At 40.3% G+C, this 13,226-nt stretch overlaps 1 protein-coding gene across 8 annotated transcripts in view; it reads left to right on the top strand.

Annotated features, from left to right (window-relative positions):
* The window catches only part of CHD6 (chromodomain helicase DNA binding protein 6), a 145,810-nt gene that overhangs the window by 30,321 nt on the left and 102,263 nt on the right, over window positions 1–13,226 (top strand). For 6 of the 8 annotated variants that reach the window (XM_044447491.1, XM_044447492.1, XM_044447495.1 and 3 more), the window contains exons 2-3: window positions 10,457–10,589; window positions 13,089–13,144. The exons of 1 other annotated variant lie outside the window; for it this stretch is intronic. In XM_044447491.1, the coding sequence (XP_044303426.1) occupies window positions 13,118–13,144 (27 nt within the window). In that variant the 5' untranslated portion in view covers window positions 10,457–10,589; window positions 13,089–13,117. The remainder of the gene's footprint in view (window positions 1–10,456; window positions 10,590–13,088; window positions 13,145–13,226) is intronic. One more of the 8 variants, XM_044447493.1, reaches the window with a different exon arrangement.

Raw genomic sequence — 13,226 nt, 5'->3', positions numbered from 1 at the left:
AGTTCTCCCAGGGAAATTTCACTTGCCTCCCACACTCCCAGGATCTCATCTTACAGGACCATGACTGAGTTCTTCATCTAGACATCAGGGCCCTGCACCTCATGGTCTGGAGGGTCACCAAAGCAGTGGAGAACACACCTACCTCCTGGGGTGTCGTTTATATTTGATGCATCCCTGAAGCCATCCGCAGGAAGATCCTTTTCAACAAAATGGAATGCCTTCACAGCTTTCACATGCCAGGAATGTTTCAACCCATGGAGGGCCACCATTGAACAAATCCTGCATTTCCTACAAATCTGTTTCTTGGATCTCATCCCCTCACCAATCCACTGGTGACTCTTTCTTTCATCCAGCAATGGAGGAAGTGTCAGTCTTTGCACACCCACTGGCATGCAAATTCCTGGGGGGACTAGTCCTTTCCTCCATCCTTCAGTGACAACGGCATCCTCCCATTCTTCACAGAGTAAGCTAGCTAGTCACCCATATGTGTGGGCAGAGAAAGGCAAGAAGAAAGGCATGAAGGAGAAAGGCAAGTTACTTACCTGTAACTGTTGTCCTTTGAGTGGTCATCTGTGGTTTAAAAGGCCTTTAGAGGGTTTTCAAGGGTATTTTTAAATCACTGAGAGGAGAGCTTTAAAAAACACCAAACATTCAGTCGGTGTTTTAGCTTTAAAAAAAACAAACTTCTTAAGGAAACTTTTAGCACTATAATTCTCTCAATGTAGTTGGGTTAATTGGAAACATCACAGATATGCAATCAGGTTTTTTTAAGGAGATTTTTTGATATAGTAGCATCCAAGGTACATTGAGCCAAAATACATGGCAAAATAGCTGTTGAAATAGTGCCAAAATAGAATGTTAAAAAGCCACATTGTACACAAAACAAAGCAAAAGCAATTGCTCTGTCTAAAAGCCCAAGAATTACTAGCTTTCAAAGCAACTGATATACTTCGCAAGCATAAACAAAAATTGCCTCATATCATGCATAAAAGCATCCAAGTCAATGAGCTGCTTGATGTTCCTCAGTTCAGGCAAGGCTTGGAAGCTGGTGTGGCATAGTGGTTAGAGTGCTGGGCTAGGCTTGGGAAATCTTGGTTCTCATCCCCATTCAGTCATGAAGCTCAGTGGGTGACTTTGGGCCAGTCATTGATTCTTAGCCTAACCTACCTTGCAGGGTTATTGTGAGAATAACCTTCAGGGGAGGAGAATTTGGTAAGCCATCATGGGTTCCTTGCAAGAGGAAGAGAAGCAGGATATAAAAATTCTTTAAAAGATGTGTGCTTCTGATGCCTACAGTTCATGCATACCCTTGCTAGGCCTGCTTTCTCAATGGGAACACAGGTTTAGATAAGTAATGAGGATGGATCTGATGTTCTTAATTCTAGATGGCTGCTAGGGCCACATGACTGGCAACTCTGTCCAAGTATTTCTTGAATTGAACTACCTTTTAGAATGGAGCTTATGGTGATTGCACGGAGCCTTTTCCCTTCATAGCCTGCCGAATGGTTGATGGTCTTGCCACCACAAACCTAAGTTCATATTTCTTCACCTCTGTTTTTATAAAGTGTGGATTCTGTTGGCCTTTTTATTATTCTGCATAATTGGAGAAAGTGAAAAGAGGATGGCAATGTGAAGATCACTTCTGTTACTCTTCTACTTTGTAAGCCTCCGAGTTCAGGGGGTTTATGGGCATTGCAATAGAATTGTGCTAGACTGAGATTATCAAGAGTAGTTACTACTAAGTGAAGACTGTTAGCAAATGATGTGGATAAATGCATGAAGGATCAAGTTATGAGTGACTCCTATCATAATTGTGATATGTTTCTTCCAGGCTCAGAAGCTCTTTTCTTCTGAATACCATTTGCTGGGGATTAGCAGCAGGAAAAGGTTTCACACCCTTGTGGTGTTCATGGACTTCCAAAGGCATCTGGTTGGCCAGCTTGAGAAAAAGAATGCTTACACTAGATCAGTCTTGATTCTGATCCAGTAGTGCTCTTTTTTCAGTCTGTGCTGGTAATATGTATATAGGTAATACCCCTATTGCCATCTTTTTGGCACCAGGTCAGCTCAGGCATTTGAAGACCTCCTAGTCACTGGGGGGCCTGACACAATTAGCCAGATGCCTTTTATTTCCTTATTCGTGTCCAGGTCTTTTAAAATTGTCTTTTACTGTTTTAATATTTTTATGCTATTTTAAATTAATTTTTAAGTCTTATTAGTTGTTTATTTTATTTTATTGTTTTTATACCTTTTATAAACCACCCAGAGAGTTTTGGCTATGGGCAGTATAGAGGAGATGATGATGATGTTGATGATGATATCCTAACAGTGTTGTTGCAGCTGGCCAGTCATGAACACTCATGCATATTCTTCCCTTTCCCACTTTTGACTGACCCCTTGTACCTTTGCCTTAAGTATTCTGAATTTCAATATGGTATACTTTTCACTGGGTTATAGAGTCTACTTTGACCTCTAGCTGTAGCCCTACTAGTTTATTCTTGTAACGAAGTACACTGCAGTCATTTTGCACCAATATTAACTTGAGGTTAGAGTCAGTTGGTGCAAATTTCAAAGTAATGGGCAAAATCAATTTCTTCCCATACAAAACTTCAGAAAATTTCACGTAGCCTTTTAATTTCATAGTGATAGGTAATAAGTTTTGTGTACATTGACTTGATTCTGTCTTTGCTACAGTTAACATTTTAAATTGACTGACCATGAATTTTTAGACTGGCCAGATTCTGAAATACCAAGTTTGATTTGCGTATCATGCACTTGCATAGAGGCCATGAAGTTGCATAGAGGCCATGAAGTTGATAAAATTCATTTGAAAGGATGAATGTTATCTTTTCCCATCTCTTTATTTCTGAGAAAAGAGGCTGCTTGTGCTCTGCATTCTGTTGTCCTTTCTTCTTCTTTTCTAGATTTTCTCTGTTACTCAGTAGGAGGTTGTTGTCTTTTAGTGTCTGCTTCACCCTGTATCATTTTTGTTTTTGATTTGCAGTTTTGCATAGTGAAATACTAGATCGGGAAACAGGGGACTTTATTGGTGGGGGAGGAGAACTTGTTTTTGTTGATCTGTAAAATATGTACTTGAAAGGCAAACAAACAATAACTATTATTTGGAAACTATGGTAAACCATCATTCTCCTTTTGACTTGAATAGTTGCGAAGAAAGAGTCCTCCAGTCTAGGCATAGAAGCACTTCTTTGCCAAGGCAGTTTGAAACTGTGCTGGTATGTGACAGTGGAATGTTCTGTTGTTTTACAGTGGGAGCAATATGGTGAAAGAGGTGCTGAATCAGAAAATGGAGCTAATGTTAGTAAAGGTTTAGTCTCCTTTGGATAGCTTTAGAGCAGGGGTGCAGAACCTGAGGACTAAAGTCCAGTACTGGTCCTCTGAGGTTCTACAGATGGCTGTGACCCTCTCTAGTGGGCTCAGCCCTTCTTCTTTTTCCTCCAATTCATTTGCAAATATGCAATCTGTCTGCTTGCCTTTATGCGTCCCCCACCCCCTAATTCTAAAAGAGTGAAATGTCTCTCCTAAGCAGTAAATGCTTTAAGCTTAAATGTGCTGATATTTTAGCACAACTCCTTTTGCTGTTGGCTTTGTCTACCCCTGGAACGTAGCCCCAGAAAACTTTCCCAAAGCTTGGGCTGAACCTCTGCTTTAAAAGTGTAAATCATTGGATGCTGAGAGTCAGTGTTGTAGTGGCTGAAGTGTCAGACTAGGACTTGGGAGATCCAGGTTCTTTCAGCCATGAAGCTCGCTCAGTGACCTTGGTCCATTCACTGGATGGGTTCACATATCATACTGAGGCACCCTGCAATTAAACCACTATGTGTTCATTCTTCTCTGAACAGCACACAGTACTCCCAAAAGAAAATAGGGCTTGATGTGGTTTGTTAACCTCCTTATCCCCCTCAGTTCTCCAGCTGGCTGCAATGTGTATTCCAGGAGCCTTTTCAGCAGAAACAGTCTTATCTCCTCATTTTCGCTCCCTCCTTTCTCTGATTGCTATAGTTACAAACACAGTTATTAAAGCTTTTTTTTAAATTCTTAAACAATTATCCTGCCCCATTCTTTTTTGAATGGAGAAGCACATACTTTCTCCTGTACACTGTCTGCAGTCTTGCCTGAACATTGCAGTTGTCAAAAGAAGGGCCAAAATGGAGTCGGTAACCTAAAAAGAAATAGACAAGATATAAGGGTGGTATAAGCCAATTGGTGCACAGTGTCTGAAGACTGGTGGGTTGTGGGTGGGGATAAGATAGGAGAAAGAAGGGACCTAGTAGCACTATTTAGAAGTGTCAAAATGGTGGGGAGGGATGAACACAGCAGTATACCAAAAGTGTGTGGAGAGCAGAACAGTATCCCCCTTGATTGTTTTAGATGTCGAACTGACAGTACACAGTAACCTTCTTGTCCCTTTCTTAAGTCTCCAACTACTCTAAATATGGGAGTTATTAACTCCCTTTTTGTGGTTCCTTTTTTACTGCTCTTGCCAAATAACTCTGTAGCCTGTCTTGGCAGCCCATGGTAATAGTGCTCCTCTGGATTCAGACAATATGTCCATCATGGATATGAAAAACTCTACAATAAGCCATAGATTCTTAGTGTGGCTTGTCCATGAAAATTAAGCCATGAAAATTAAGCCTGTAAGGAATGTGTCAGGTTTGGAAAGCACAGTACCTTTCCATGGCAGGCTTCCCAAACTTGTCATGTGACTATCTGTTAGCCTAATCTACTAGACAGGAGTATTGCAAAAATACAATGCAGTGTGTGAAGGAAAAGGAACCATCAATGCTACTTTGTGCTCATTGGAGGATAGAGGGATATTAGTTTAATAAATAAGGATCTTTCTCTTTCTTATGCTTCCTTTACTAACTCCCTGGTACATATCTACAGAAACCCCAATTTGTGAATGGGGTCTTTACATGTGTCAGAATTTCCCCAAGTGATAAGCAAGGTTAAATAAATTGAACTTCCTTGCACTGTGGTAGGATGGTCAGACCCATAATCATCCTAATTGAAAGAATGGGTTTCACAACATAGCTCATCATAAAGAGAGCCTTATGGCTAATGGGGTGGCATATAAATCGAATTAATACATAAATATTCTCCCCTCCCCATGTTTTTGTTTTAGCTGGGAAAGTGTTTGCTTTGTAAAAGTAGCTTGCCTCAAATAAAAAATAATTGTTTTAGAAGAACTCCATGTATGCCCTGCTCCATAAAGACAAACAGGTTGCTCCTTTCTCATGTGACTCAGGAGAGTGTATTATTTAGTGGTGAACTGCCTGCTGGAACATACTTTCTGATAGTAGCAATGTGCCTTTTCTGTCTTCTGCACCCTGCTTTTGTGAGTTCATATTTGTAACCAAAACGTACTTCCCAACTTGGTGTTGCCCATGCATTTTTGACTTTAGCTCCTATGTAGGATGAACAGTGCCAGCAATGATTGGGTGTTGCAGTATAAAACACCAAGGGAGCACCAATCTGGGGAAAGCTGCCTGAAAATAGCTTTGCCTGTAAAGTTGTACACCATGTTCACTAGATCATGGGCACTTTGTACAGTTTGTACAATTTAAGGACTCCTGTAAACATTTATCAGGAGGGGTTACCATTAAGTTGTGGGTTTTTAATAACAGGTTTGTATGATCATCTTATGGACACAGTTGGAGCCATTGCAAACGTGTGAGCGGTATTATCTAGAAATTGAGGGGTTGGATAGGAAGATTTTGTCTGAAGTACAAGCAAGCAGAAAGTACTGTGTTGTTGACAGTATCAAAGCAGAAACCCAATATTTATGCCAGACTGGCCAGTCCAGAGGTTTCATACTGCCTGATAATTCAGAGGCTAATGTTACACATCCTTGTTTCTTTCTGTACCTAAGCAAGGCTTAACACACATGATCCATGGTAGCTTTCCAGGCAAGTCCCAGCTTTTCAAACTTCTGCTTCAAGCCTCCAGGGTCCCTGGCAGAAACAAATATTATATTGTGTCTAAATCCCTATTTTTAAATTTTACGAACTTGAGACCAATCCTTACTCATTGTAGTGTACATATGTAATGCTGTACATACAAACTGGTAGCAGTGAGATGTTTACTGTAAGCATATTTATGATTTGAGCTGTGGTGCATGAGTTAGTTGTCTATCTTAATTGTTTATTTTTGCAATTCTAGCATTTTTCCAGTGTGTATGGGAGTGAAAGTTATATGATAGTAAGAGCCCAAAGAAAATCTGCTGGTGGGCCAGCAAAACTGAGCCACTGCTTAGAGTGGAGCATTAAGGGGACTGTCATCCACCAAAGCTTATATCATGGCGTCTGTATAGCTTGAAGTGCCTGATCCTACCTACTCTTGGTAGCTGTACAATGTCAGGAATGGTTGAAATCTGGATGGGTGACTTAATGTTGTGAACCACCCAGAAGGGTGATGTAGAAATGTAATTAATAATAATAATGTCATAATCCATTTATTAGTCTTAAGATACCACAAGAGTCTTTGTTGTTTTTGCTGCAACAGACTAACAGCTACCTTTCTGGAGTTTCTGGCCTTTGCATTTCTCACTCAGTTGCTATGTGGCTTACAGCCAGCAAGGATAGTATCTTCTAAAGTAGATTGAAGTGGATTTTTGGGATTCGGTAACAGCTTTTCTCCTGTATGTATTATGTGTCTCCAAAAATTCCCCAGAGAACCCAGACGGAAAGGATGCATAATTGGAACTTGATTTTGCTTCAGCCTTGTTGGAGGAATGTGTCACACTTGGGGAAAATGAAAATAAATCAAAGAGAGCAGGGTGATAGGCAAATGCTTCTTGGCAGCAGCACTAGTACAGTAGTAGCTACCTGGAATGGCCTCAGTGATTATTCACTTGCCCAGTATGATAGCCTGTTAGAAAAACAGGAGGGATATTTATGTTGCTGTTTCTTTTGCAGTATAGTCTATATTATTTTGATCTGTTATTCTCTGTCTCTCTTTGTTTTGTCAAGTGAAGAACAACAGTAAAGGTGGTGGTGGGGGGGGGGAGTGGCTAGAAAGGTACACCAAAAGGTTTGAGGGACAGCTATTTCCCATGTACCACTGGAAACAGGGTAAGTTCATGTCTAAGCAGCATACACAGTGCCCCCACCCCTTTTTCATTGCTGCATTTTGCTCCATCTGTCAGACAACACAATGCGGATCCAATGCTGGTGGAGAAGAATCTCTTTTTCATTGTCTTGACTGCTACAGCATAAGCTTGATAAAGAGCTCTTACTTGTCTTCAGTCAGATTCAGCACAGTTTTCCCCCATGTGAGCTCCCATCTTCCAGCTTGCTTTATCGCTCACAGCTCAGGATTGTATCAAGGTGCAGCATGAGCTCTGCAAGTAGGGAGAGGGCATTTAGGTGTGATTGCATCAATTGCCCAAGTCACTTCCATTACAAATGAGATGCTACTCAGACTTTCCTATAAGTAAATAAACAAAAGTAACTTGGTTGCCCCAAAATCTCATTTTGGGATTTTAGCAGAGCTATTTCACGTGATTCATGGCCAACTGCAGTCTGGCCCTAGGCTGAACCTCTGGTCTGTTCTGATGAATTTGCACAACACTTTGGTCAGATCTGCCATGAATTGGACTCCACACCTGGTGTTAGTTTTGTAAGTGTTAATTCAGTGTTCCATCTTCTCTGGTCTTGTTGGATGAGTTTTAGTTGTTGTGGGCTGAGGATGTGGACAAGGTTCTGGGATAAGTGTGTCCTACCACCTGTATACTTGATCCTTGTCCTTCCTGACTTATCATCAAAGCCAGGGAAAGGATGGGACCCTGATTCCAGTAGGTCAGCAATATATATCTGAAGGGACACCTGGTCCCCTCTCTTTTGAAGAAGGCAGTTATCTGGCCTCTCTTGAAGAAGGCAACTCTGGACCCAGAGGATGTCACCAATTCCAAACATCTAGAGTTTTCAGACTTTCTCTCATGCTCAGCCCTGTTTCAGAAAGCAACATGAATTGAGAGCAACTGTGGGAATTGTGAACAACTGTGGGATGAGGATTGCAGAACCAACAACCTTCTTATGTGCAGCAGCACAGCAAAGGCTGCTGAATGTGACATGGAAGAGGGATGCTGCTTGTACAGCAGTTGAGTCTTGATGAGTGCCACATGAACCCTGTGCACACTCACCAGGAATTCAGATACATGCCTGTGTCAAACAGGATCAGAATCTTAAGAGCAGAGCCCATTGAATCTAATGGGTTCTAACCCCCAGAGTGGACACACATCTCTAGGTTAAAGTTTACTTGAATTGGCTTGCAGTGTCTCTTAGTATAACCTCTTTTAATCTAATGGAAACCACAAACTTGAGGCTTTAAGATAAGAGATAAAACCTCTGTATAAAGCTAAATTAATGTTTCTATATTTTCCAGAGTTTCTGAGATAATGCCATACTGGGAATGTTGGATGACCTTGCAGCCTTGTCTTAGCTGGGTTTTCAAAAGATGGAGAGGTTTCCTAATGCATTTCTTCCAGGAAGCAGAGCCAATCATCTTCCTGCTTCAGATATGCGCCTCTTGATTCCAAGTCCAAAATTTATCCAGCTTTGCTGAGGCATTACTGATTTTACCCCTCCCCCCACACAAATATGTATGGCAATAATGAATATTGCATTATGCATGCATGGTGGAAATTTGACCTGCAGAAAATTCCCAGCATGCTATGCTTAACTAGCCTGGTGCTCGCTAGATAGCTTGCTCCTGCTTCTGTGTGTTGCTTGTGGAGTTCTTTGTCACATGGCTTTTGCCTCCTAGCTAAGGAGCTACTATGCGACAGTTTTGATCAAGAAAGGAAAGGACAGAAAAGATTGCTTAGGTGCTCCTGCGAATAGCATCAGCCTAGTATCTCAGCTTAGCCCAGTGCTGAACTTAGCTTAGGAGTTCTTCAGAAGATCAATTATAGCATTCCGCCTGAAGCTGGAATCAGCTGCTTGAAAAACATTTTATCTGTGCTAATTTAAACATTAATTATTAATTAAATAATCTCATCCTTCAGTAGGTTTTTAGGTTGTCCTAAGAAAATTATTGTAAAATTTATTGTAAAATTACAATAAAACAAATGAACAAATATTTAGTGGCTAGGCTGTATTTGATTTTGCTGTCAGGAAGTTTTCTGCCTATAAAAGCCAGTTGGCAGAGCAGTTTCCAGGGTAGCTTTATAGGTTTCTACTCATGCAGCTGTGTTTCAGTCTGAGGTGCCTTCACAATGGATTGTTTATTTTCAGTACCTCAGAAATGGAAATAAACTGATAGTTGAATTTGGTTTTCATCTCATCCAGGGTGCAGGTTTGGAAAGCAGGGTTAACTCTGCGCAGAGAAGCTGTAGCATAGTGATGGATCACATCCTTTGTATGCTGAGGGTCCCAGGTTTAATTACTGGCATTTGCAGGAAGGGAGCCTGGTAAATGACCCAGGCTGAAACCCAGGAGAGCCACTGCTAGTCACTGGTCTACGAGTAGATATCAGCTTCGCATGTTTTCAGCTCCAGAACTGAAGGTTGTTCCTTGGGCTGGGACTTGTTGCAGGGGAGAGCTTAAGCGTTCATTGCTCTGCAAGCAAGATGATGTGGGGATGAAGCTACATGAAAGTTCCTTGTGATATTGTGCATGTGACCTTGTTTCACTGGGAAGAGCCTGTGCTTCCAGTTGTCTTTGCTCGTTTCATATCAGACAAATACTGAATCTAGCATGCAGCTAATTGTCAGCTGGTGATAGTTTGCATTCTCTGCGTGGGACTTATCAATATAATTTCCAATGTTTCAGCAAGAACAACAGAATCCTGTGGTACCTTAAAAACTAATGTTCTTTTTAGTATAATGTGCTCAGTCAGAACCTCCTTGCTATTTTGCTGGGAACTCGTCAAAGTGAGGCTTGAAGTTCTGGCATCATTTTTCAAGGCTCAAACCGCAGCATTGCTGAGTGGCACCATTGTGCTCCAAGCCATTTGTTTGCAATGTGGGGGGTTTCTATCGTCTCTACAGTGTCTGTGCTATTTTCATATTATTATTCTAGGTCTCTTAGTACAGAACAGCAGCATTCTGCTAAAAGGACAGCAAAGCTTTAAAATAATTGGCTAGAGTGTCCAGTCCAGCTCCCAATAAGATTTATTTGTTTTGTTACATTTAGATCCTGTTCTTCTTCCAGGGAGTATATGTGGTTCTTTCACCTGTGTCTTCATCCATTTTATCCTCACAACAGCCCTGTGAAAATGAGAGAGAGTGCTTTGGCCAAGGTCACCCAGTGAGCCTAAATTTCATGGCTGAGCTGAGATTTGAAACTGGGTCTTTACAATCCTAGCTCAACTCTCTTGCCACTTCACCACAATGTTGCATGTGGTGATTTGTTCTTTAATAGATACTGTTTCTTTCTAATTGGTCTGTGAAGATAACTACTTCCCTCTTTTGTGTATCCACTTTCCCATCCAGGACACTGAAATGAGAATGTCCAGGTCCTGATTTGAGAATGTGTACATTCTTCTTGTCTCTCTCCCTTTCAAACTGAACGAGTTCTTCCATCCCTCTACTCCTTAAAAAAGGCAATGCCTTGCTCCTGGAGAAGGTAGGTGCATTTACTGTGTGTGTGTGGGGTGGGGAGGTGACTGAGAGGGTTAGAAGTAGTCTCCAGCTGTTCCAGCCCTCCCCCCTCCCTCTTTTCTGGGATAAGCTATTCACATCTTAGCAAAAATACATTTACAAGTTCATTGGGATGCACATGTATTTCATTTGGAAGAAGCCTTAGGAACAGTGTGTTTCATTGCAAGACTATTACACAGGTTACATAGCAAGAAACATGGGTTCGGTACTGTTTGTATGCTTAGCAGGCAACTGTAGCCAGACCTAATTCACCAATGAGTATACCTATGTGATATCTGTATTAAATGTACTCATAATTTATATTTTGAGGTGTGCACTTAGAAAATCTGAAGTTATACCCCTAAAGCACATAACATGTGAAACAATTCTCAAAGGATCTGAATTGCTTCAATTGGAAGACTTTTGCTTAGCACTTTGGAGAATCCATCTTTGAATGTGCAGGGCTGCTTGAATTACTATTGTGACAGCAAACAGATGACCTGTGCTGGTTGTTGGCTGTAGAACAGGTGAATGACTATACGTATAATTGGTTAGTTAGGTAGATAGTTATTACATTTCTATATCACTTCACATGATGCTTCCAAGAAAAGTTCCAGAAGAGAACAAAGAACACAGTATATAATAGTTAAAACATGCAAATTTACTAAACACAGTCCCAAAGCTCACCTAACAATGTCCTCCCTGTCATCTAATTTAGGAATTAATAGCAAAAATAATCACTAAGGCCACACCTTTAAAACTGCCTAAATTCCCAGGAGAAGAGAAATGCCTTTCCCTGGTACTAAAAGGCTGAAATTTGGCATTAGGCAAGCTTCTTTGGAGACCGTGGAAGGATACCATTGGCAAAAACTCATCTGTCAGCAATGCACTACGAATATGTCTCAGAGGAGGCACAGAGATAAGGTTTTCAGATGCCAGTCTCAGTGTCTAGGAAGGGTTGCAAGGCAAAAGCAAATGCTGACACTGTGCATCAGTATTATATGTTACCTATCTGACCAGGTCCCTGGGCAGGCAAAATGGTTGGTTGTGTGAACATTTTTATGTACAGACAAGAGTACATTAAGTCAGAGCTATTAAAGGATGAAGTGTTGTAGCCATCCCTTACAAATACCATTGTACACAAATATTTATACCTTTAACACCTGAAATTGTCATACTTTGAAGGAAATGATAAGCAATGTATGTTGCTACAATTAACTTATAAAACCTAATGATATGATCTATCCTTAGAAAATTTTTCCCTTTTCAGCCTTATTATTCCTTTTTATAATTTTATTCACATGATTTTAAAAAGTATCAAACATAATCAACTGTTAACAAATTTATATTTCTGTTCAGATTTCTGTCAAAGTACTTTATCTTTTGAGATTTCCTTGCTCAATCATTGCTATTTTTTTCCTTCTCTTGAGAATTATCATTTTCCTTTTAAGCTGTCGTTAAACACATGTTTAATGAATAGCATGGAAGCTTTCTATGCTGTCGCATTGTTAAAATTGAGCAGTGTCTGTACAGAAGTTCACCAATCTGCTCTGAGCTTTCTAAAATGAATAGCAGTGTACAAGTACAGCAGATATAACAAATGGTGAGAGAGGCATTTTCCAATTAAATTGGTAGGAAGGAACTCAGTTTTGTTTTCTTCTAGTGTTCCATTCACCAGGTACTGGGTTTTATTTTCTTGTGTTTACCACAGAACCAAGGTGTTTGTGGGTACAGTGTATTTTCTTGGCTTGTGTTCAGTTTTGAGAACTGAGTGGATTCAGGTGTTCCGGAACAGAGGAAATGGAAGATGGGAATGCTTTACTCATGCATTTTCCTTTGAAATCTTTGTATCTCACTTTTCTTCTTCATGGAAAGAGTTAGGCTTTTTCGACACAGATTAATGCAGCAGTTGCAACTATAGGAGACTACTTTCCCACAGCATGTTAGGAACTATGTGGCAATATTTTAAAAGCTGTCATATGGTTCCTAGTTAACTAAATCTTCAAATGAAAACATTTTCTTTCTTTCTTTATCTAGCATAATCTGAAGCTACTATTTTTCAGTATTTGAACCAGAGTGGTGTCACTTCGTACTTACAGAGTTATTTCCTCTAAGCATGTCTACTCAGAAGTAAGCCCCACTGTTCATTCACTAAAGCAGCAAATAGGCAGTATTAGCTAGCAAGGGTGTTCGGCATTTCAGCGATGGATTAGAATTTCAGACCATAGCTTTATTAGTCTCTCTCGCAGCAAACACAACAGAGTTCTGAGATACTTGAATGGCTACTGCTACATACATGTTTCTTATTCTTTAAGGTGTTAAGTGTTCATTATTATTTGGACTCCTGAAGTTTTTCCTGCTTGAGTAATATTTTTGTCTAAGCATGTCAAATCTCTACAGGGAGGTCATTATATTAAAAGATTTAGCAATAAAACCCAGTGTGTTTGCATTTTTACTGTGAGTTCTTTTGTCTTGTGTTTTGCAGAAGTAATATATATCCCAGAATTGATAATTATGAAAATACAGAAGAAAGAAAAACAGGTTGGTAACCTCTACTTCATCAATGCATATAACAGAGGCCAGGAACTGTTCTGGCCATAGGGTTGGATTACCTCCAGGACTG

The sequence above is a fragment of the Varanus komodoensis genome, unplaced genomic scaffold (genome assembly GCF_004798865.1).
Source record: "Varanus komodoensis strain SLA01 unplaced genomic scaffold, ASM479886v1 scaffold52, whole genome shotgun sequence".
NCBI lineage: Eukaryota > Metazoa > Chordata > Lepidosauria > Squamata > Varanidae > Varanus > Varanus komodoensis.
Note: the sequence above shows the minus strand (reverse complement) of the source record. Positions and strands in the feature narration are given on the sequence as shown.